The following is a 26,414-nucleotide window of genomic DNA, read 5'->3' as shown; positions in this document are numbered from 1 at the left end:
TTCGTTTGCATATGCCCTTCCAGGTACAGCTTAAAGTGTTTTTTAAACCATCTAGCACAAATGATCTTTTAGATCATTTGGCTAATCATTGTTGCGAGGAACAAAAGTAAATTGTGGTCAACAGCCTGGTCCAGAGATATTAGAATGAATGTATCATCTCTGTCACCCGTTCCTACCAAGTCATCCATCGCTGCTCTTGAATTTGGTTCTGTACTTGGTCTTCCCATGCATCTGAGATTTAGAATACTTGCTTTAGCTGAGTGAGCTTGGGCTTGGTATTTGGTTTGCTTCCTTGCACAGCTGCTGCTTGTGTGGATCTATACCTGTGCTAGCATTAAATTGCTAGCTCAGGTACTAATATTAGTGTAGCTATGGTAACGCTGAGTGCACGAGAGCTGCAATCCCAACTAGAATCACAGATTAATATTAAGGCACCTATCCTATGCAGACCTCTGCGTTTCCTCAGCTGCACCATTACCAGCATCTGCATCAGCTAGTTTAAAACCAGTTAGTACATCTACATGAGTTGTAGCCACAGCTGCAGTGTAGACAGATACTGATTTTGCTCAAGAACAGAAGGTTTTAACAGGGTGAAGTTGTTCTAACAGCTGCTGGATTGATTGCACTGTAGCATATCTGAAGAAAAAAGGGAAGATACCTTCTGTGAACAAAGCTGTAGCCTAGATCAAGAACTTGGTGGGTTTGAAGCTTCTTAGGAATTAAATGTATAGCACTTCGTGACTTCTGTTTGTCTTGAAAGGCTTCGGTGGAGAAACGTTCATGGATCCAAATCCGTATTAGTAGTTACTCCTAAGAATTTGACTCCATATGCAGACTTCTCATTAAGATAGTAAACTTATCATAGGAAAATAATTCTTTTATGAAGATAAAATCATATTGCCCATTCTTTGTGAATATTCTAAACATATAAAGGAAGACCTGGGTAGTTTCTGCAGTTTTACATGAGAATTTATTCACTGAACTCTTGCAAGTATTGAACCATTTTTATTTGTCATGTTTCCCCTAAAAGGGTTCTCTAGTCTGTGAAATTATTGTCGTATCTATAGGATATTACTGTAACACACTCATGTAAAATGTTTTGGAGGAAGAAAACTCTCTTGTGATAATTGAAGTTGTCTTCAACAACTGTGGTGTACATATTTGAAAGGCCATTCAGGTACGTCCCCTGAAATTTCAGTGTAAGTTTGTGTTTTGCATTCATCTGATAGTTTGTATTTCACTGTAACATTACTACAAATTCTGTAAAATTTGTTTTGTATAAAGTGATGTCTGCTACTGCTGTTCTTTAGTTTCAATGCAACTGCACTTTTCCTGCAATGTTAAATGAAGATTCCTTCCTTGAAAGGGGAGTGGTATTTGTTCTGGTTTGAATAGCTCTTGTAAGATGAAGTTGTTTCAAAGTTGACACCGATTTCTTTTTTTTTTTTTTTTTTTCCCCCCACCAGAAAGTGGATCGTTATTGCAGTTGATTTTTGATGGGAAATACGAGGCAATATTTTCAAATTCAACCATCCGGAATGTTTTCAGTGCACCTTCTGTGACAGAGGAGAACATTGACAGTTACTTGGAGAAACAGATCCTAGCATACCTGGACTGTTCTGCAGAGGCCGATAACATGGAAAGGTGGAAATTATTATTTATTATATGGAAGATTAATAGAGGCCATGTTTGATTTTTACAAAAAGCATTTTCTTATTTTATAATATGTGACATGGGGCTTCCAAAATTCCTGTTCTGATGGAAAAACAGAAAACAGATTTCTCTGTTTGTTCCCCCAACTCCCCTGGGGCGTCTATTCATTATCATTGTTTCTTTCACTGGATAGTATTGTGACATGAGGGTTTGTTGAAAACACTAGCTTTATTTACAGTGATTACCTCTGAAGCTGCTGGTTTAAAGAAGCCAACAACTGTAAATTCATGTTGCCATGTATCATCAAACAATTTATTAACAGTTTTCTCTGAGATGTTGCACTACATTTATGTGTCTACTTGAAGTACCATGTAATGTTACTGTCCGAGCAATGCCTGTATTTCTGAGTCTGATTTATAGTAAGGTTGTTCTACTCAATTCTTAATGTAAAATGAGTAATGTATTACTCATGGGTGCTATTTATTGATTAATTATTTTCTTCACAAGACTTTCTCTGATAGATTCTCTCTAATTGTACTGCATATGCTAATTCTTGCTGTTAATGAGTCTGACTAGTGTTTACAGTTTGCTACATAAATAATGATCAGACTAAAATCTATCACAGTAAGGACAGTAGAAACAGAAAACTATGTGTATATATATTTGTTTATTTTTAAAGGGGAGGGTGGGAAAAAGTTTTGCTGAAATAAGAACAAAAGATAAAAGAAGTTAAAGGTAAAAATAAAGTAAGAGGAAGGTAATGCATTGCCAATAAGTGTGGCTGGGTACAAATGACTACGTTTTGGTGTGACATACATAAAAACAAGAGTTTTTGCTAAAATGCCAGAGAGAAACAAATAGTTGGCACCTCTAAAATATTGAGCTGAGATTTGTTAGTGATCATAGTGTGAGAAAAGCTTATCTTCTAGCGTGGTATACGATACAGTGTGCTCCTGTTTTCTGAGTTTGGAATGTTCAGAGGTTGTTCCTGTGCATTTTTTGTCTCTAGGTGGTGTTTGGGTTTTTTTCCCTTTCTTAATTTGTTGTGCTGTTTCTGTTAAATATTAGCTGCAGTTTAGATGGTAACATAGTCTAGAGAAATTTTTCAACATTGCTAGATTCTGTCATCTTGCAGTAGTTTATTCTGAATAATGTGGCAAGGAAAGGAAGATTGGTCAGGGCTTAAAACAGATCCAGTCCTGATCTTAATCATTGCTTGAAATATGTGTTGCTGCTTGAAATATGTGTAGCTTCCTTTATGAACCATTCAGCTTCTTAAAGATAAACATAATCTATATCATGCATTCAGTAATACTTCATACATATCATGTCATGGTGATGTGTCCTCTTCTCCTGCTCCCACTGTCAGCTTTTATTGGCCTGTATGTCATTTACAGGACTCTGCTACTGCTGTTCTACTGCAGACAGCAAAGCAATTTGTTCCTCAGGTGCGCATAACTCCAGCTGTTTGGTCTTTGAGGTTTTTCTTGTTCCCTCTGCAACTGTAGGCAGCATTAGAAACCCCCTTCCCAGAAGATAAGGAGGCAGATCTGCAATATTTAGCCTTTCAGAAGTGGACAGAGTGTTTTCTGCCCGAAATTAGAGCCTGGAGTTTTATTCAAAATGAAAGCGTGTAGTCTTCAAAATGTATCGGTGTCTGCCAGAAACATTTTTTGTTTGTAGCAGTCAAATGAATTTTTCAAGCTCCATTAGTAATAATGTAAGAAGCTTTGAATGATAGTGCTGAAAGAAGTAAGTTGTGACTTTCTCTTGATAGAAAAACTTCTACTGAAAGACACATCATTTCCTATTTTAGGTAGGCATTGCTTATAGCACTTAAATCTGTACCATGTTTGTTTGTCTCCAGTGACTTTCTAGGTTAAAATGTGTTACATGGTTATTTTTCCTACCTGCAGGCCTTATGCCCTGTGACTGCCTTGTGGAAGGAATTAATGTGACTTTTGCACTCTGACCTTCTGTTGCCTATGATGCAAATGTTTTTGTCAATATTTTTTTTTATGGTGAAAATGTAATTTTCTTTTTCTGCTGAGTGATTCAAACAAAGTGCAGCAAACCTCTAAGTTCTAGCTCAGAAAATTCAGTAAGACACTGGTTTTCTTGTGACTTTTGGTAGACTGGCTTAGTTCAAACATGCTTTTTTTTCTGAACTGAAAGTTGTAATTCTGGAGACTAAAAAACTCAATGGGAGTTGAATTCAATCGGAAAAAGAAAGTTGGATAACATTAATCTTATTCTTTTAGCACAATATAAACACAGTACAAAGTACGGTTTTATAATAATGTTAAAAGAACTCTTAAGGAGTTCTTTTTCTGAAGCTAAAACTTAGCATCTTGAGGGCAAAACAGCTCAAAATTTGGATCTAGATTATAATTTCTTTGGACATAGCTTGTAACTTCTTCCACTTTCAAATCTATGGTTCTGTAAGGAAAATATTTCACAGTATTTTAAAATTTGCTGCAACTTCTTCTATCATTTTAACTGCTTCCCTCCTTCTCCTGCCCCAGAAATTTTTTCACTATGGCATTTTTAGCCTTTATGGCATAAAAATGAAGTCTCAAGGCATTCCTTACAATAAACTTATTGAATAGAAGGGTTTTTTTTTTACTTTTTTTCCTGCTGTTGCTACTCACTTCAATGGTTAACAGTTATCTTCTACAGAAAACGTACCTTCGTAGCTGTATTTTTAAATCCGCACATTGTAGAGGATGAAGCAATAGTATGTGTTAACCATGTAGAGGGGGAATGCCTTTTTATTTTTTCCTGAGCTCCACGTAAAGGAGGTGCATTCATTGTCTGACATACAGTTTGATTCTAAAGACTGGAAGGAAATAGTGTGCAGGGCACAACAAAAAGATAGAATATTTTCGGAGAGCTTGTTTCAAAAGAGCATGAAGGTCTGTTATCATGTTTGATTCCAAAACCTAAAGGAACAAGGAAATGAGCACTAACACTTGTTTTTTATTGACAGTATGTTTACTACTTTTATCTTATTGAACGTATAAATGAATACCAAACTTGCCGAAACAAATCCATACAATAAAGCTTGTTATGATTTCCCAACTTGAACACTGAATGGTATTTCTGGTATTTCTCTTGGGGCATCTGATGATTGATTAACTGGTGTGCTATATATATTGAAAAACAAAAGTGAAGAAATTCTTGCTGTTTCTGCAGCTTGCTTTGATGCGTATGAATTGAAAAAAAAAAAAAAAAAAAAACACCAAACCTATTCAGTGTCTATTTTGCTTTGACTTCTCTTCTGTAATTTCTGGCTTCACTGAAAAGAAAAGAAACACTCCCAAAACCCGTAACCTAATCGTACCTTAAGCGTAGCCTGGCTATTGAGTATTTTCTCACTCTTATATTTTGTTTGTAAATTCTAGCATTATATGAAAATTCATTATTTTCTTTCAAATACAAATGCTCTATTATTCTTTATTTTGAATCTGAGCAAGATTAGGTATAGCATTATGAATATTACAGTGAAGTATGTATAAGCATCTGATTTTACATCATGGATCACAATCCTACTCACTTGGTGTGAACAGTGTTTAAAAAAAAGAAAGGCAGCAAAACCCCCATTCACATAGAGAAAGGAAGAATGAGACGGATGGATACAGACATATGTCTAAGGAAAGATAAGAAATAAATTAAACTATGTAGGTCACCATAGTTAAGTGGGACACTTGCAGCTGTTGCTTTTCAGGCAGCACAGAACAGTAGTTTTCAGGCAGCCTTTGGGAGGTGAGCATTTGCAGGTCTGCATTGTAAGTGTGAAGGGCAGTCAGGGAGACAGAATGAAATTTTTTCTTGGGGGGAAAAAAAAAATAGGGGATAGGCAAGGGAGGCTAGCATTTGCAGGGAGTAGAGCTTTGAATTGGCTTTCTGATACAGAATGAGTGATAAGGAGACTGGAAGTTGGTCATGGATCTGAAAATGGGGAAAAGAATCAATTGGTGATGACAAATTAGCCAGTGGAAAGACAGTATCCCAGACAAAGTAATGGCATTGGTTATCAGTTGTTTCAGAGGCGTTCTGCATGGATATAACTGTGTCAAGACTTCGAGCAGGTTTGCCTGCCAGATAGATAGATGTCAGTAATGTTAAAATAAATAAATAAAAAAAATTAGTAGAAATAATAGTGTAAACGGTAAAAGAATGAAAATGAGTCTTTGAAAGACTGAAGTGCATCTGTCAAATCACAGTGCAGAGGTGGTTGATTATTCCGTGTGTTATCTTTCCTTTCAGAAGCTCTGAAGCATAATTTCTCATTGATCTCATTGACCCCTACTTTCTCATTGTTCTACATCTTTTGTCATATTCTTGCCCATCAGCTGCTTGTTTGTGTGTGGCTTTTCTATTTGACTTTTCTTTTTTAGGGGTTGTATAACACTTATTCTTTTGTTCCCATTCGCAGGTCTCTTGCATCTTTAAGTCCCTGTTTTACAGCAAAAAAAGACTAGGTTTTTCCAGTTCAGCTATACTCCTTAACATCCCAATTTTTATATCAAACCAGCACAATTAAAATGCTAACTTTTTGTGGGCAGGAGGCATGTTATATATGTGACGGGGCCTTTCTTGGCACACGACTGATTATAACACAATAAGGTTCTAAGTCATTCAGGAATCATAAACCAAACCGAAAGTTTGTGTAAATCTCCTAGAAGTCTACACCTGTTAAATAGACCATTAAATTCTGAGGGATTGTGCCCTGCCTCCTGCAGGTCACATAGATTATTTGTTACTGTAGGTGCATAAAGAAATAGTATTAGAATAATGTTAGATGAGCTTAGTCTTGTAAATAAGGAAAACTTTACCATGCTTAGTTTCAGGAATGAAACAGTGTCTCATAATTCAATCTTTAAATAAAATACTATGATTTAAATTAAAAAGCATGATTGAATGAGATAACGTTTGCTGCCAAAATATCTGAACCAACTTGGAGGTAATAGTTTTGAGCTTTTTTAATGTTCATTTCATTGTTTTATTATCAGAGGGAGTGAAAATAAACAGCTATGTCAAAACAAAAATAAACATGCTGTTTTGGAACACATGCTAATGCAATATCTTTTCTCTGAAAATGCTGAGGATTAGATATATCATAAGAAAAAACAGCCACCATGCAATAGGCAAATATGGGATAATGTACATCCTATGCTAATCTCCTTCTGATCTCTGATAGTTAAATACAGCCTTAAATTTTGAAACATATGAACTAACTCTGCTTCCAAAATGTTTGTCATTAATTGCAACCATTATAAACAAACATATTTCCAAACCTTTTAGTTCCCCATTCTTGAATACTACATTCATTGTATTTTCCTAACAAGAGAGTGATTTTTTTTTTTTTTTTAAAGCTGAGGGTTTTGAATTAGTACAAGAATTAATCAGATCTTGTAGCCTTAATTAAAAATATAATATGTTGCTAATTGCTTTTCTTATCTATATTACAGGCAGAGGCTGATGTTTCTACTCGGTGTGGGCAGTTTGCAGCTCTTCGTTCAAAGCAATTGGACTGGGCCTCCTGTTCGGTTAAAACTTCAGGACTTTTTGCCACCTGCATTGTTACAGAAATTCTGTGAGGTATACTTGGATTTTAATAAGCTGTCCTTCTATTGTCACTGCTTTTCACAAATAACCATAACATATAGATGTGTCGGCGAAAGCACATCTGTGGGGCACAGTACTAGAATCAATTGCCTTGATCATTGATCCTACTGGCTGCTATTGCAAGCATCTTCAGCTATATCAGTTTTATAAGCAGTGTCCTAAAAGTCATTACTCTGTTTTTCTACTTAAGAGATTTCCTGCTGGAGATGTTGGTTTTGGATGGGGAAGATATGTTTTGTTATATGGGAGCATTTACTCGAAGGGCATTTGCAGTCAGTAAATTTTTTATTTATTTATTTATTTTGGGATGTGTTCTTAGCTGGATCAAGAAAAGATATAAATGGCTTAGAAATTTTCCCTCCTTAGTGTAAGATAGAAGCTGCATACCTTGCAAATAGCAGAATATCTGGCAGATACTAAGATAACAGCAGATTTGGATGCTCAGTATCCTGTTAGGCTCGTGGATGATGCCAAATGAACTGTAGTAGTATTAGTACAAAAATGCTAACTTAAATAGAGCTTTTGGAAGAGGAGGGGAACATAGGAGATGAAACTGAGGACTGTCAGTTTTGTTTACTTTGGTGTCTTTTTATGTAAATAAATAATCAACACCATAACTTCTTTTCAGTGAGATGCATATATTGTTTCTCATGGCAGTACCACACTCCATCTCATGACTCTCCTGCACCTGTGGTTCAGCACAGCTTCTTGAGCGTTAATTTTTCTGTTGGAATTAGAGCTGTGGTAAAATACTGATTACTGCAGGGTGTCAGGGAAGAACATATCACTGGTCTCTGCTAATGCTAAATCTACACGTGTGTTTGGATTTAGAATTTCACTGTGAATAAGGTATGGACCATGAGCAATGTAAATGCTGTGAACTGTGGAACAAGGGGAAGTTTGAGAATATGAAAATTTTCACATAAAACCGTTGGATCTGTGTTGCATTATTGTGACATGCTTTTTGATAAAGTCCTGCCCAAGGTTTGTTTGCAAGGTTATATTTCTAAATAACGAATTCAGATACAGTGTGTGTCCACTTTATTAAATAGATGTTTATCCGTTTGGTTTATCTTTTAAAGCTGACATCGTGTGTATATAGGCTTATTTTTTGCTTGATTTTTGATACTACAAATTCAAATCTCATCTTCTGATGACTAAATAAGTAATGGTGGAAAGCAAGTGTACTAAACCTTCTAGGGTGTGAAATGAGTTAGCCAAAATTTTTAAGTATGCTATTTCTGAGGGGAAAAGTTCAATTTGCCATTATATATAATCAGAAAACTAAGAAATACAAACTCATTTCTTCCATTCTCCTTATAAGTTGTTTATAATCTTTAAGATTACAGTACTAAAGTATTGTTATAATCTATGGGTTCTGTTTACTGAAGAACTCTAATATTCCATGTTAGTGCATATGTGCAGGCTGCAGTCTAACACAGAGGCTGCAGCCCAAGATGATAGTCATATAATTGCTGTCATTGACAGAGTTCACAGACCTGTAAAACACAATGTTCATAATTTCTATTAACTGGCCCATTTATTGTCTGTCTTAGTGGAAGATGAGGTACTAATTGCCTGTTGAATAAGGGAATACAGGTCTCCCGTTTAGTTTCTGTTATAATTCTGCTGTGGCTGTGAATGTAATGCATTGAAAGATGTTTGCTTACGCAGAGGTGGTATTCCAGAAACTAAATTGGCCAGAGATTATAAAGGAAAACAGACTTGAGCATACTTGATTTCTAATGAGTCCTGCATCAGACTTTGATATTGCCGCAAGGTTTAGCTATTTATGCATTCAGGAAGAAGTAGTTTATTTATATTACTGCTATCTATATTATCTTCTTTTGAAACATTAGTGGGTTTTTTCCCAAGAGCACTAAACATTTATGTGCTAAAATATAATATCCAGTTCTCTTCTTTATTAAGCATATTAATTCAAAAGCTGTTGTATGTTTTGAATTATCTTTATGTACTTACTTTTCTTTCCAAGGATTCTTAGTATATAAACACTCTGTAAAAACGAACATCTCGATAAACTGACATTTTTGTGCTTCCATTAATCCAGCTTTCCTCTCTTGCATACACGGATAGTCAGAAAGAGTGGGTTAAAAATAGAGCTCTAATTTTCTTCATCTGTTGTAGTCTTCCATATTCTGTCATTAAGACTGATACAATCCTGTTTTAAATAGACCTTCCATTTTTCAGGTTTTCAGACTAAAATGATCTTTTCCTATGTCAAGGTTAAAAAATTGTGTCTTCATGTTTCTTTTAGCCTGCTCTAAGTAATATCACTAACTTTCAGCCTTACAATGTCTCATTTATTTCAGGAATATTTTCAAAACTGTTATTCTTATTTTCAAAACACTTTATTGGATCAGTGTTAACGTTATGCTTTCAGGCTATATAACTGCTGCCATTTCTATCCTTTGAAAGTTTCACCTCTGGGTCAGTGCCATAGTTTCATTTCTGCTCCCAGATAACTTCTGAATGTGTCATTAATTTCTTATGAGTGCATTAAGACTGCATGAGACTGTAATTAATTTCAGTGAAGAAGAAATAAAATAGCCTCTTTTAGATGAGTTGCTGGTAGGGGCCTCTTGGATATCTTCCATGAACAATATTCATGAGTATGTGTACATTATTTCCCAGCCCCCAAATTGATTCCAGCCTTCTCTGTAAATTATGGTTACATTCATGTACTCTATTAGGATTTGTTTTTATGTCCTGCAGAACTGGCTTGTGCTTTTCTCTTTTGAGTCCACACATAAAGGTAGTTCAGTAATTTCTAACAGAAAACCAGCTAGCCATCTTAGTTATTAGGTGTCTTTTGGTTTTCTAAAATAACTTGGAGACTTTACCATACCAGTTAAATAGTCTGACTGATACTACCTTGAGTTTTTTTAATGATAAGTGAATTGTGTTAAAGGAAGATTTAAAAAGTACTGGATTTCAGTTAAAATGGATTGGCAGTTCTGTCTTTGAACTTGCTGGGATTAGACTAAAACCTTCTTAATGAGCTAAGTACATAAAATAAGTGGGATATAGTAATAAGCTCCTCGTGTCTTAAAGAACTGTCACTGTCTGCATGTAAGGGAATAAAAGGTACAGAACTGTTGAAGTTGGAGCGTGTTTATCCTGCCTTAAGTTTCAGAGTTTCTGAGTATTAGCTCATACTGTTGAGTTTAGTATTTTAAGTAGATGAACTGGACAAAAAAACTGTGTAGTAGGACTAATCAAGACCACCAATGTCTGTAAAAATGTTGTGACGACAAGCTGGTTTAATTGTTTGTTTTCTGAATTCATACTCACAAGTAGGATGTGTTTGGTATCAGTGAGAAGCTCCATCTGGAAGAAGATCCCAATGTGTTAATTGATAATACATGTAAATAACTGGTAGGAATCCTCCAAATACATGTATCAACAGCTCCTGCTGGCCTTTTTGTAACTTCCAGGTTGATTCCAAATAATGAGTTTTGGAATGCATTCGAATAATTCTTTTTCCTTATACTTGTATTACTGCTTCTTTTCTGCATTATTTGATCCTTTTGCTGGAAGAGACTGAAATATTGCCACACTTCTATTGATACCAATAGCCACGTTCCTAATTCATATGAAAAACACCATTGTACTATGTAGTACTACTATTTCAAATCTGATATGATTCCTTAGACTTGTTAATTCAATCTATTGGGAATTCCTCTTTTTTCCCAGACCCAGATGCTTGGCTTCCATTAGCATAAACTAGCCAGAAAGAAGAGTTGAATTTTAGGCTGACTGGTGTGCTATTTGAATACCAGTGACGAGCAAGATATAGGCTTTGAAGGTTTTGCAAATTTCTCCCTCTTGTGGGAAATAAAAGGAGGGATGATAAGGCTAAATGTGGAGGCAGAAGTCTTGCAGGTAGACATAATCTGCTAAAGTAGCCTACAGTCTTGCTCTACATTCCCTTGCTATGAATGTAGAAAAGAAGGGAGATTCTTGCTGCAGCTGCTTCAAAAATACTCCCTTAAAAATGGAGCAAAGTTACCCTCATAGGGAATATGAACAAGAGCATTCATAACTAAGTACTTCTGTATGTAGCACACTCAGGGAAAACTTGCTTGTGCTAGCTCACCTTTATTATCTTCAGTCTGCAACTTGGCTCTGCATGGGTTACCTGTTGCTGGCTCAGATCATGAAACTGGAGACAGCCTCCGCTGTAATCTTATCTCCTTTGCAGAAAGTTGAAGAAAGAAGCAGTTACAAGCAAAACCAAATTTTCCATCCCCTGAAGTCTAGAGTAAAGAGTGACTTCTGCTCCAAAGGACCAAATCTTTGGCTGATAACCTCAGTACATCCTCCATTATTCCGGAAGATATATCACCTTAGCTTTGGCAAATTGTTGTGCAGTGGTCTTTGTACTGTTTAAAATCTGAGAAGCCCAGTATATAAGGCTTAGTAGCCACATACAGGTTCCTTATTTGATAGTTTGTTTGTTTCTTCCCCCTCCTCTCCATTTTTTTAATTAATTCTTCCCAAGCCTTTAGTCAGGCTTTTTCTACCTCTGTGTATGTCTGCACTTACCTTTTTAAGATTTAGGGTAAAGATCCCCAAGACTGAGAAAGAGCTGATGAAACGTTGGGAAGGCCAGTTCAGAGCAGTCCCTTATACAAAAGTAAAAACGTACCAAATGCTCCCTTCGCCGCTAATCGTTATCACTAACAAGAAAAGAACATAAAGCATCTAAAATAAAATTCTCATACACTCTGTTCTCAGAGCTATTGAATGTGAATGGCAGAAGTTTTTTTTCTGATTGTCGTAAATCATAGAATGTCCTGAGTTGGAAGGGACCCACAAGGATCATCGAGTCCAACTCCCTTCATAGGACAACCCCAAAAATCATACCGTGTGTCTGAGGGTGTTGTCCAGTTGCTTCTTGAATGTTGTCAGGCTTCGCGCCATGACTACCTCCTGGGGGAGCTTGTTCCAGTGCTCCACTACCCTTTGGGTGAAAACCTTTTCCTAACGTCCAACCTAAACCTCCCCTGGCGTATCTTCCTGCTGTTCCCTCGAGTCCTATCATTGGTCACCAGGGAGAAGAGATCAGGACCTGCACCTCCTCCTTCCCTTGTGGGGAAGCTGTAGACTGCGACGAGGTCTCCCCTCAGTCTCCTCTTCTCCAGGCTGAACAGACCAAGTGACTTCAGCCACTCCTCGTACGGCTTCCCCTCTAAACCCTTCACCATCTTCGTGGCTCTCCTCTGGACACTGTCTAGTAGCTTTGTATCCTTTTTGTACTGTGGCGCCCAAAACTTCACACAGTACTCGAGATGAGGCCGCACCAGTGCAGAGTAGAGCAGGACAATCGCCTCCCTCGACCGGCTGGCAATGCAGTGCTTGATGCACCCCAGGATACGGTCGGCCCTCTTGGCTGCCAAGGCACACTGTTGGCTCATGTCCATTATTATCATCGTTACTCAGGTGGTAACAGTTGTGCTGGGAAATACTTTTGAAATACTGTGAAACAGCCAAGAGTACTGTCCAGCTTGCAGTTGATTTAGGGCTTTAGTAATAGTTACTTAACAGTAGCTGTTAAGTTACTGTTTGGAAGTTGAATACATAACCAGCTGTGTTTCAGAGATTAACAAATATGTATTTAGAGTGAATTGAGCTTCATTTGTCTGTATTTAGTCAAGAGGTGGTCGAACAGAACCACCTGCAGGTCCAACAGAAGCTGGTTGATTACCTCAGAGATTTCTCAGCATATGTTCATAAAGTAATTGTCTAGTATATGTTTCTGTGCTTTAAGAAAATTATTCCTGAATAAAATAATTACATGTTTTGATGGCAAGTCTGGTGAAGAATGGAAAGACTCAACACTCTAACCCAGGTTTACTAGGTCAAGAACATTGTGTTAGTAAGTCTTGGGTTGTGGCCATTTTGAGAAGTGAAGTTTTTGAGCTATATGAGCTAGGTTCAACACTTTGAATATTTAAGTGTTTAAACACAAGAAGACAAGCTCAAAATTTCTTTTTACTCTTGGCCAATGATTTCTGCGGACTTGATTCCTAACTTTTCAGCCCTTGAAGCTGTAAAAGCTTAAGTGTCTACCTCTTTTATATGTAGCTGTTCTCTCATCTTAAAGACTACCTTAGGGCAGTAAATTCTGTTGTTAGAATTCTGCACTGATAATGCAGTTTTAGAGCAGCAATTAGAAGAATGAATGTTGGTTTAGGCTTTCTCAGCTAAAAGAAAAGGATACCTGCTTTCCTGTATGGGATTTGCTTCATGGAAAAGAGCATGGATTTGTTAAAATAGAAGATAGCAGTTCTTTGGCTCTGAGACATGTTGGCTTATTGTCAAGGCTGTGACATGTCATCATCTCTCCCTTCTCCCTTCCTCATTACCTACCTTGTAATGTTACATTAGCTGGACTGAGCTCTCCAGTGAAAGGATTTGAAATGTGAATTTGAGATTAATTGGTTGCTACAGTGCTTAAACAAGTGTAGATTACTATAGCATAGCAAGGCTGTTTTAGAAAATGGTTCTATAACAAAGCTTACAGCTTCTTTGCTTTCTCACTGAGTATATTAAGCACTGTCTACTTTGATTATAGAAAGAATTAAAAAGGAGCAGATGGAAAAAAGTTTAAGTTAAACTGAAAATTATATTAACTGTCCTATTATATGTGTGTGTGTATTTTAAAAATGAATCTTTAGAAGTACCGAATTATGACTTTCCCTCTCAGAATTTGAGCAGAGATGTTGGTAAGGCTGTTCCTTTCTGACTCACTAGAGGTGGGAGGGATCTGCTATACTTCCACTTGGTAGTTTCTTTCCTTTATTTTTATGTGGTTTGTCAGACTATTGTAAACTTTGTTTTCCATGGTGGGATTGAAATGACTGCAGTGATGTCATGCAAGAATTCCACTTTGAGTAAATAATTTAAAGTCCCGAGTCATTGTCTACAAAGTAAAAGTATTTTCAATGTTAATGCAAGATAAATAATTAACAAACCTAAGCAAATCAGAAAAAAAAGCCTTAAGATTACCTGGTCATTAAAAAGTGAACTAGGGGAATAATGTGGCTTAACAACAGTTATCTTTAATGTAACCTGTTGGTAAAGGTATTGAAAAGAGTTTCAAGTAACTTGGGAATTACACTATTCGTTTAGTTTGAAAAGCTGAAATGTGATTCAAATAACTTCTATCCTGGTTGTGTAGACTGAATAAGAATCTTTCTCAGGCAAGTGATTTCAATGCAAGCTGTCACTTTCTTCTTTTTCTTTTCTTCTTCTCTTTTCCCTTCCATTCCATTTCCTTGCCCCTTTAATACCAACGGAAAACAAAAGCCGTACTTTTTTTAGTTTGCAAAGGAAACTTGCCATATGAGAACCAGGAATAAACTGATGAACTGACATCTCCCTGAGTCTGAAGATAAACTGCTTGAATGCTTTCATTGCATTAAAAGGGAGAGAAGAATAGGTGACTGTCAGATGACAGTCACCACTGAGAGACAGATTCCCTGGAGAGCTACCTCAAGCCCATTAAGTGTAAGAATTACTGTAGGGAACGTCATACAGGAAAGCATCCAAAGCAGAGAGAGGTTTTTATTTATTGGACAAAGGGAAGAATGACTCTAATATTGCTGCCCTGATGCTGCTCCAACAGGAAGCTCCCTCTGGGGAAAGAGGAAGATTACACATATTGGCATCACTGGAGGAATATCTACTGTATTTGGGTGCTGTAGGATTAATTTAATTAACAAATTATTTTATTTCTGTGATTACAAATTGAATCACATGGATTTAATGGAATTTTTCCTCCTTAGATCATGGGAAGGATTATATTACTGGAATGTGTTTGGGGATAGTGTTGACTGGACATATGCATTTCAGGTGGGAGGATATCAGAGTCTTTCAGATCATGTTGATACGGTGTATCTGGACAGCAAGAAACAAGGCAGAATTCACCATGACTTGGTAAAAGGTTGAGACTGCAAGAGACAGTGATATTTTTTTTAATGTGTTGAGCAGACTTTTTCCTTAAATGCATGAATAGTAATTTTTCCTAATTCTATATTACATGATTTGTTATAAACTTACTTACGTTTCCTGAAACTTGTCATTTTTTTCATTCTTCTTTCAGCCAAAAATGCTGCATGCAGCTATTCTGAAGACGCTGGTTCTAGATGGTGAATCAGTTTATACCTTGACTTCTCATCCTATTTTGCTGCTTATAGCTAGGATAATCCTTGTGAATTCAAGACACAAACTGACATCTTTTCAGGTAAGAAATATATGACTAATGATTATGACTGCCAGCTACTCATTAATGGGTGTTCTCATTCTCTTTTTCATACCTCATTGAATCACTCTAACTTCCATTTCTTTTTCTGTAGCTCTGAGGTTTTTCCCTCTAAGAAACAGTTCAGACAAAGTGATTACGATTAAACGCAAGTATCTTTTTCTAAAAGATAAGCTATTTTCTCATGGTTTTCCCCAAAAGAGAATAAAGATGCCTTCATTACCTGGAAAAACTAGAAAATTTAATAGGAAGCAAATTTTTTAAAAGACACATACTTTGTGACATTATTTGGGGGGAAAGGGTGGGAGGAATGCATACATATACTGTGTCCTTTTTAACAAGCTCTGGGATACTGTTAACCATTACTGTATGAATTCTAAGCCATGAGTTCTAGACGCCAAGGAATTCCTCTCTTTTGTCATTGTCCCCTACCTCTTCTGCAGGCATACATGTGGACACTACATTAATTTTCTGTTGTGCTTGTACATTAAAAACAAGCAGATATGATGAAGCTCTTCTCAAGAGGGTTTTTGTCTCTGTCCCCTTTGTAGTTTAGCAGCAGGCTGGTTGGTAGCAGGACTCTCTGGAACTGGGGGACTTCTAACAGCAGCAACTTCTCTTTATTGCATTCCAGTTGAACAGAATTTGGCTGGAGATCAAAATGCCACATGGTCCCTCTTTATGCTTGGCTGACAACATCCATTCCCAGCTGGGTCTTTGTATGAGTGATGAATTAAACTGTGTGGGAGATGTTGGCTGTACTGCATTTCTGGAAGCCAAGCTCTTCCATCGTTTTCCCTGTTATTCACAGATGAGTGCTGTTGAATTTCAGCAACTGGGTCAGTCAGGGAGGCAGAAAATGTACCTGGTATAGAGAATTCCCTTGCTGCGTCCCCTCCGACTGACATAATGGGGGGCCGCCTTCTACCCAGTGGAGGTTCAGTTACTTGTGGCTATGTCAAGCCTAGATAGTAGTTCAAAGGCAGCAACTGATAAAAACTACTTTAATCAACAGGTCAAGGTAGCAATTAAAGCTTGCCATTCTTTCTCATTTCAGCTTGATTCAAAGGAAGTCTCTTAATACCCATGCTTAACATTAGTGCAAATAAATTTAAAACACGGTAAAATGCTCTGAAATGTATTATCCAAAGCATTAATAAAGCCCTGTTTTATTCAAAAATGCTATTGTACATGGAAGATTAAATGCTTAAAAATCATCCAGAAATTCTTAACTTGGCTCCCAAAAAGCTAACATTGCTGATAGAATACTGTACAGAGCTCAGCTGGCTTACCTGAAACTTTATAAATACGTTCTCTCTGATTCTAACATTTCTGAGTGGCAAGCATCAGGCCTCAGGAAATTGTGTCATTAAGCTGCATACTCGGTTGTGTGGGAAAATGAATACTTCATTATATAAGGCGAAACTGCACTAATTTGAAACTTCTTAATTTAAATTGCCTTTAGGTTTCTAAATAAGTGATGAAATACAGGGATTTGACCTTTTTCACGAAGTCTGTTGTTTGGGTGCTTTTGCTTTGTTCATCTTGGTATCAAAAGTCACCTTTCATTGCTTTTTGAAATAGATGCTGCTATTCTTTTTGATGGTTCCTTTCTAGGGACGTTACAGTCAACTACATGTGATTGGTTTAGATGTTTTTGCTTGAATACTGTACAACCCTTAGGTCAGTCTGATGGAAGCATACCTGTATAAAAAGTTCAGAAGATAGGTGCCTCTCAGAAGCACTCAAACATCTGTTTCATAGAAAATGATTGGTGTGCTAACAGTAGCAGAACAACTAGTAATCATTAGAGCTTGGGTAGAGGTATGCCTTACGTTCGCAGATTATAATCGTAAGTATAATTTTGAGACTAGAATATTACATTATCAATTAGCTTTTCCATGCATTTCTGCCTGGTGCAGCTAGAGAGGGATAAGATATGCTGGGGAACTTATGTTTTGTGTACACAGTTTTCTAAAATCAGGTATTTCCTGAGCTGTGATTCAGCTCTGCTATAGAATGATTACTTAGTTCAGTAAGGTATTTGCCCTTCTGAAATTCCACATGCAAACATTAATACTTTCAGTTTTGATTGTAAGGTGTTCTCATGAGCAGTTCTGGTCTTCCACCTCTCTGTCTTCTTTCTACCCCCACCTGAAGAATTAAAAAAAGATTAAATAGAACAGGAAAAAATGCATAGAAGGGCAACACTGGATGATCAGAAATACTGAATGGCTTCCATACAAAAAGTAACTAAATAGCCTAGGATGCTTCAGGCTGGAAAGATGACTGAAGTGTGAAATCATGGCTGTCTAGTAAAATCATGAATGTGACATGAAAGAAGATAAGTAGGAAGCAACTTTTCTTTTTTTTATCTTTCTGTTACAAGAATTAGGAGGTATGAAATCAAAGTAGCAAGTGGCTGCTCCAAAATAAGCACAATGAAGTATTTCTTTTATCTTGTGTTCACAGAGTTTCTTACCAGATTGTGGTCCTAAAGATTTGCAGGGTCCAAAGAGCAGCTAGAAAAATTAACAGAGGAAAAGCCCATCAAACACTTAGAACACTGTAGAGCTGCTTGAATATGTTCATCTTTATGCTGGGTTAGTGCTCACTTCTTATATAAAACAACTATTTTAGTTGAGTTTGTATTTTTTAGAAATTGGAGTCCAATAGATTAGGAAATCTATATTTTAAAGCCATTATCTTTTTTAATTTTTTTTTTTTTTAAAAAGGATCTATACTTGTTATTAACTTGAAGCATCCGTATTTTCTTTCAGACGTTATCTTGGTGGACTCTAAGATATGTGAATATTCACCAGCAGTTGTTAGAGGAGAGATCACCTGAGCTATTTACTCTTGCCCAGACCTGTATAAAACAAGGTATGTTTCTAATTACTTGGTTTATTGGCCTAGACCATCAGTTGTAAGATATCAGGGCGGGGAGGAGGAGGGCAGTGTTTGTAAGCACAATTCTTGCAACATGATGCTTATCAGATGTTTATGTAACTACAGAGAGTAGAGAGGGAACAGAATTCGCATAAATTGACACGGACTTGTATGGCACATGCTGTTTTCCAGAATCTAGGATGAAAATGGGAATATGTGATTGTAGACAAAGGTTTTCTTCCCCCATGCTTAGCACTGTTAACTTATCGTAAGCTCACTTGAAGCCATTCTGTACAGTTTTCATTCCTTAGTTAACTGAGCTTATTTTGGTTTGAAAAGGGAGTGTCCTTGTTCTTCTGTATCTTCATGGGGGAAATAAACTTCTTTTTTCCTGTTTTCTCTGTCCCCACCTAAGTTTTGAGATTTGTTGCCTCTCTGCATTATATGTAGAGAAAATAGACAACGTTAAAACTAAATTATGTAATATATATATTTATGTTCACAAAAGTATAATGTAGAAAGTTAAAATGTCAAATGTAATTATATTGCTTGGGATTTTTTCTAAGAGGAACAAACATATATAGACTGTTGATATTATTTGCTAGAGCAACTGATAAAGCGGGAAAAAGGAGGCAAGCTTTTGTGTACATTGGCCCCTCACTACTTAATTAGCTAAAGATTCTTCATTTAACTTCACAAACCTGAAATTTCCAACCAATTACATTTAAGAAATTTTCTATTGCATTTAGAGATGAATTGTCATGTATGTTTTATTTTTACAAAGAAGGCAATCTTACATGCCCATGTTTCAAGTCTCCCCTCTCCTACCATACCTAATGGAGCTTTTTTGATCTGAACCATATGTAGGTTTAGGCCATGCAAATTATATGTAAACTATGAAGTGGGTTTTGGTCCTCGAAGAACTTCCAAGTAGGTAACAAAGATGTTAGAACAGTAATGAAATTGAGCAGAGGATTTTACTGGGTCCTCTGCAGTGAAGAAGCAGCTGACTCCGGTGCTTTTAGCATCCAGTAAGAGCATTGAGTGGAAGTGTTTTGTTGCAATTGATGTAAACTATGATTTTTGTATTTTTTTTATACTTATTAGAGAATCTTGAACTAACTTCTAGAGTTATCTTGCACAGGTGTGGTAATCTTAAGATTAAATTCTCCTTGGTCTGTAACTTTAAAATTTCTAGTTCTTGGGAAGTTGGAAGTGTTGCTGATTTGATGTACATATTAAAATAATTGACAGGCGTAATTTAAGGACATCATGATAACTTAGTTGGCATGTTAATTTATGGACTAAGGACTAGGGATGGTGGTTGGACTTCAACAGGTGCAAAGAATGAAATCTAAGTTGCATTTTTAGTTTCCAAATTAAATTATAGCAAATTGAATTTTACTTCAAAAATAGGTGGTGTCAGTGTAGTGGAGTTAATCTTACAAGTTTAGCCTGTTTAAATGCTTGCATTGAAAATAAAAATTCCTTAAAATGTGTCTTCCAAGATATGTTGTAAAAGCTAATCTCCCACTTACTTCTCATAGCCATTTTAAAAATGGAGTTTCATAGAGGTGACTAACTGTTCCAGAGAGGGTTATTTTGCTTAGTTTTATGGTTAGGGGTAAGCTTTTTGAGACAAAATTGTTGTTGCTTAGTTTTAACGTAGTAAGACTTGAATATTTGGGTGTTAGGTTGTACAGTACTTCTGGAACGTATATTTTCTAAATATTTACCTAAAAATATCTATAAATTTTATATTATGAAACAAATGGTGCTGGTGTGCTTCATTCAGATAACAAAGATTAAGGAGATATGTTTGTAATATTTTTTTAAAAATGCTTAGAAACTGTAAGTAGTCCTCTGTTCATTTCTAGATAATTTTTTTGTTGTTCTGAGTATGCGTTCCAGAGATGTCCAGCATGAAAGATGTTTAGATACGAGTGGTTTTGCAGTTGTATTCGAGTACTGCCATTCTTGTTTGACAGTATAGTTTTATTATGTTAACTTTGGAGAATGCATAGTACATGAAAACACTTTTGGGTTCTGTTAAGTAGATAAAATCTGTAATAGAGAAATTTGTAGCACATTTATGTGACTGACGTTTTCTTCTTGGAAATACCTAAAAACTTGAAACAAAATTGAAAAAGAAGAATAAAATAAAATGAGTTAAAATTCGCTTGGCTAGGTGATACTGGGTAAAGATACAGTAGTTTGTGCAGCGCTGATCTGCATAGAGGATGCTGCTGCATATGCGCAGATACTAAATAAGTACTAAGATGTCTGTTTTCAGTGACCTGTTTTGAGACTCCTGGATATGGTTTTCAGAGAAGATGGTGTAAAGTACACTTGAATCTGTAGTGAGTTTTTCCAGGCAGGTTTTGCTGCCTCTAACAGTTTATTTGCTTTCTAATTAAAGCCATTTGGTATTTCAAACAAGTACCTTCATATTCCATAAAACAAATATTTAAGAAACGTTTTAAATAGTCTTTGATTGGGGCTTGAAACACCCACTTGCTTATTCTGTGTCAGCTTGACTAGAAAACTTTGTCTGAATTACTAGAGAAAAAGACCTTCAAATTCAGGAGAAATTATCTTTTCTATTTAAAATATGTTGTTCTCAAGTGTAAAGTCAACATCATCACCTGAGCAGAAGACAGCTGCAGTGATTCCCTGCTGTTCTGAAGCAGCTGTTGTGCAAAACCAACAGCACTCGGCCCCGTTTCCCATCCGTTTGGCCCGGTGCCAAGCATGGCATGGGATGCCAGAGGGATGTCTTAAGTTTGGGATATCAGTGCTTCTGTGAAGCTACATCAATACTAGTAGTGATGTGAAGCTTTCCACAAGGGTCCTTGAAGTCTCAAATGCCTAAACTTATCAAGTTTTGTGATAGGCACTGTAAGTAAATGATATTTAGAGAGGGAGTGGTAAGACCACTTCTCAATGTATCACTTTAATTTGTTATAGTGGTATATATGGTTTTAGCACAAGTAATTTTATATTCAGATCACTGAAACTTGTTAGCTATGGAAAATCAAGTAGTAATGTATGATTATAGACTATAACCTGTTTTTTTTGCCATTAAATAGAAATCATTCATGGGAAAGTTGCATTTTTGTGCGGTTTCCACATGTGTATCTGCACATTCAGTATCTTGTAAGCTTTGTTGCACTGACAACAGCCCTTCAGGATTTAGTGGCTCAAAGAGTCAATGCAAATCTTTTGTTTGTATTTGTATGAAACCCTCAGTGCATTTTTGAGTGCTTTTAATAATACCTCATAGAAAACTCCATTTTATTTTTTCCTCATATAAAAAGGAATTTTGCCCTTTGGGAAACCATCAGAGTAGCATTGTATATGTGCTGAGTGTGAAAAGCAGGTAAAGATGGCATATGTCCTAAATCATTTACTGAATTTTTTTTTTACTCTTTTTTACAAAAAAAAAAAAAAGCTTTTGTTAGAAAGGTAGATGTTTTATCGTCCTCTGGGCATTATTCTCTCTTTTAAAAAGAGAATGTGTTTAATGATAAATATGGACAAAAGCATTAAAGCCTCAGATCACTTTGTAATGAAAAGTATACATTACTTAGCTGAATGTTAACCTCACATTTAACTTTCTCAGTTTTGAAGTAATGTGTTTAAAGTAGACTTTGTGTTAAAAACAGGGATTAAGTTGCACAGACTTTGTTTTCAAATAGTTGTAGCCTCTTGAGGGTTGTTTTTTAAGGATTAAGTTGTAGCCCGCTGCATTCTCTATCCGACTTTCGTTGAAAACCGTTGGAGCAATATTTTTAAATTACCAATTTGCTTTCATTAAACAATCTTAATAAAGTATGTTTGAAAAATTAAGCGTCCATTAAGTACCACAGCATCTGTGTTAATCCCGGGTACCAGTCTTTTTAGGTACTGTGATGCTGTGAGCTTTTAAAGAACTCTATTATGTAAATATTTTCTGGCAAAAAAAAGAAATAAAGCCCACAGCAAAAAAACACTTCCATTTGAGAATAATTCACATTAATTGTTTTCAACTTAATGGTCTGTATTTTACTATGCAAGAATATTCTTTTGTCATTTAATGTGTTTTGATAGAATTTAAATATATAAGATATACAAACGCTTCTATGCTGGATGAAAACATATCAAGTCGTCTTTCCTAAAGATTTCAGATTTATTTATGAGGGTATTTTCTCCTGTTCAGATGGAGAACATGATCTCTATCACTCAGCAAATCAGTAATTATTAAAAAACAAAAACAAACCCCCAAACAACCCCCCCACCCACCCCCCCCTCAAAAAAAAAAAAAAACCAAACAAAAAACCAAAACAAACCAAAACAAAAAACCCCACTAGGAGTCCTAAGTCCCCATTCAATGTTCAATCTGCTGGTGAAACTTTCTCATTTGAAGCCTGCTACTTAAGGAGGAGGGTATTACCTCAATACCCTGTATTCCGAGTTCCTATGTTCTTAAGCAGGTCCAGGACAATTAGAGTTGTTTGTTTCCTGCAAGAGTAATATATCCCAATTCAGCTTTGCTGTAAAATATAAGTGAAGATTAAACTTTTGTTTGTTCTACTAGTAATTCTTAGATATAAAACTTGAAAAATGCTTTAAATAGTGCATATCTTTTATACATCGACTGTGGATTTTTAAATGTGTGGAGGTATAAAGAACAACAGGTCTGCTTTAAGCATAACAGACTCTCTCTCCTGGTATTTTAAATGTACTTTTAAAATGTCATTCTCCTGGACTGCATGCTGATAGCTTTTCTTTTTCTTAACTTGCAGTGGCAGAAGCAGAAACTTTGTTCACGGATGGTGAAAGCTGGCACTTGGCAGTTCAGTTCCATCTCGAGTGTGCCTATACATTTTTGTATTACTATGAGTATAAAAAAGCTAAACAATGTTTCAGTACAGCTAAAGACATAACGAAACTGCAGATTAATCTTACAGGTAAGTTTTGCTTGTACAGTCTATGAGGATGGTTAGTTGGACCAAATTAACCTACGGTTTGTTGGGTTTTTTTTTATATATCCAAGCAAAAAAGAACTATATTTTGAAAAATCTTTACTCTTAACAGGTAGGACTTATTTGTCTTCTAAGAATTAGCACTGCTTGGAAAATGGAAGAGAAATATGCCATCTAGTTACAATATCACCCCTAATATGGGTGTCTAAGCAGCTGTGATATTATGATCCTTCCTTCTCGTGTTTCATCCTGAATTCTAGGTCTACTTGTCTCTTGTTATGGGACTCCTGAAACTGGTTGGTGTCATAATGAATAATTTTGTTTGTTTGTAGACATTTATAAAGAAGTCTGGATGATGATTTGATGCAGTCTTTCGCCTTTTGTGCCACTTGCCTAGATCTACTCTATGTAAATAGCATTTAAAAGTCACTTCCAGGACTGTTGTTATCACAGGAAATAAGTAGAAAAGTCAAATTTCTGATGAACAGAAATATCAAGGATTCAATCACTTTGGAGACTTTATAGTTATCCTTTCAGAACCTATCTCCATCCCTGGAAGTATTTAAAAGACGAGTAGACGTGGTGCTTAAGAACATGGTTTAATTGCGGACTTGGCAGTGCTAGGATACCGATTGGACTCGATGATCTTAAGGGTCTTTTCCAACCTTAATGATTCTATGATTCTATTCTTTGGAGTCGGGCAGATCAGGTTGCTGCATCTGCAACTTCATTTAAAATTAAATGTGTAGATACGGGACTGTTTGGTCTAGCTGGTCCTGCTAAGTAATCAAAGTAACATAAGATGCACACCTCCTCTGTGTGAGAACTTCTGATTGTGCCTGAGTAGAAATGCAAAAACCTTTATATAGTTTTTTCTATAGAGTTATTAGTGGAAAGGACTAAGGAACTGAAACTTGGAGCCTCCTTACCTATTACACCACTGCATGTCACAAGGCTAGCTGTTCCTTTATATTTAGATTGGAGCTGCAGCTACCCCTGCTTATATCCTGAGTCAGTTTATTATTTTAATTAACAAACCAAACCTAAAACCACACACAAAAAAACCACGCACAAAACCAAACAACTTTTGTGGAACTCCATGCTCATTTCTTCAAAGGTTTTAAAGGTTTACTTTAAAAGGTTTACTTTACTGGAAAATCTGTAATGAAAATCTTGTGGCATAATGTTTTTGCATAACTATGAATTGGTTATATTCAATGGTATCTGCTTAAAATATAGGAGTAAATTCTATATATTTGTTTGAAGGAATTCCATGCATTTCGATATCCTACCCTGTTTTTCCTATGCGCAACATGTATTGTATGTATGATGTGTTCCACGTGTGGCGCGTACTGCAAACTTGATATTATAAGGTAGTTTTGTTTAAAATTAACCTAAATTTTCCATGTTTTTTATTGAAAACATCAGTGCCTGTGATGATACTCAAGCTATAAAAAATTTAATTAACTAAGAACAAGTGAAATCAAAGTGGCAGGTGGCTGTTCGCTTATATTGCTCAACTTACAGCTACATGTTGGGGTTTATTTCCCTTTAAAGGAGATTTTTAGATTTCAGATGAATAATTTCCTTAACTCTAACCTGGGAAAAAACCTCTTGTTTGGAGGGGAAAAAAAAAGTTTGGATGCAGTGGAACTCTTCGTATTTTTTATTACTTTACCAAGAGGTTATGCTAGTCCCAGAGAGAGATTGTGGTGATATAGTCTCTTGGAAAAATGTTGTGAAACTCCTAAAAGTTCTGTGGTTTATCTTCATAAATCTATTAGAATAGTTATGAAGGATGTCTAACCTGAAGGCAAATGAACTGAACTGAACATGTGGGAATTGTTGGCATTCTAGACAAGTTCATTTGACATGCATGTTTTGGCTAAGTAGAAGGAATGTTACATCATCAAAAAAGACTTCGCTTTAATGTAAAAATTCAACCTCTAGGAAAGACGTTTTTAAGGCTTTTGGAAGGAATTTCCTTTTTAGGAAAGGATTTTTAAGAGATTTTTATTCTTTAATGGTTGTAATCCTTACTAGTTGAACATTTTATTATGGCATGGAACTGTATGCTGTTCTTAAAGAGAGAATTTAGAACCAATATTTTCCAAAGTTATAGAAATGTATGAATAAGTCATACTTGTTTTGGCTTGTGTACTTTTATAAGTCCCATTAATACAGGTCTGTGCTGTATTCATCATTTATTAAAAAGCATCCTTATGTTCCTCACAATGAGTCACAACCATCAATAACTCCACAAAACAATTTCCAGTAAAAGAGAAGACTGTGGTCCTTCTTGCATATAAATTTACTAAAATGAAGAGTGGTAATCCAAAATAAATTTAAGATCAACAGATCTGGAGGATTAATAAGGCTGAACTCTGAGATCTGCATATTGTCTGCTTATCGTTTTCATGCCCAGTAATGGATCCCTGGGAACTTTTAATATGGACCAGAAAGTAAAGTCTTTGTGTAGGTTCCCTCTCTTATGTGAGGATATATGGTGCTATAAAGCAAGCAAATTTTCCCCCCAGCTTAAAGACATGTGATATATATTTTCCAAATAAAAATTATTGTTTTGTCCCTGTAATAGCAAGGAATTCTTTGCTAAAAAAAAAAAAAAAAAAAATGGGGTGGAGGGTGTATGCATCTCAGAGCATAAACAAATGCCAGTTTCTGGGTGGTAGCAAGTAAATTTATTGGTAACCAGCATAACTTTGCAAGTGTTTTGTTCAGCTGTTTAAGCAGTAAGACATAATAGGAAGTGAATTACAGCGTAATGATTTTCAAGCATTATTAAAATTGAGAATAGAATGCTACTGTGTAAAATTAGTATGAATCATTACCCAGTATTTCTCTCTGTATGTGTCTCTCTTCTTTGCAGTGAGCCTTGCCATTTTATGGTGATATTTTTAGAACTTTTAAAATTTCTTCATAAACTATTAACACAGGGCTTTCCCATTAAAAGGGGTGATTGGCAGAAAAAG

General features: G+C 36.0%; 1 protein-coding gene across 2 annotated transcripts in view; it reads left to right on the top strand.

The window, feature by feature from the left end:
* Nucleotides 1-26,414, top strand: part of TTC27 (tetratricopeptide repeat domain 27) — a 128,484-nt gene that overhangs the window by 1,706 nt on the left and 100,364 nt on the right. For both annotated transcript variants that reach the window (XM_082305833.1, XM_082305832.1), the window contains 5 exons: nucleotides 1,467-1,644; nucleotides 7,128-7,257; nucleotides 15,413-15,553; nucleotides 18,352-18,454; nucleotides 23,245-23,409. In XM_082305833.1, the coding sequence (XP_082161959.1) occupies nucleotides 1,467-1,644; nucleotides 7,128-7,257; nucleotides 15,413-15,553; nucleotides 18,352-18,454; nucleotides 23,245-23,409 (717 nt within the window). The remainder of the gene's footprint in view (nucleotides 1-1,466; nucleotides 1,645-7,127; nucleotides 7,258-15,412; nucleotides 15,554-18,351; nucleotides 18,455-23,244; nucleotides 23,410-26,414) is intronic.

The sequence above is a fragment of the Platalea leucorodia genome, assembly GCF_965183815.1.
Source record: "Platalea leucorodia genome assembly, chromosome: 3".
Classification (NCBI taxonomy): Eukaryota; Metazoa; Chordata; class Aves; order Pelecaniformes; family Threskiornithidae; genus Platalea; species Platalea leucorodia.
The sequence above is the reverse complement of the archived record's forward strand: the minus strand, read 5'-3'. Positions and strand labels throughout refer to the sequence as shown.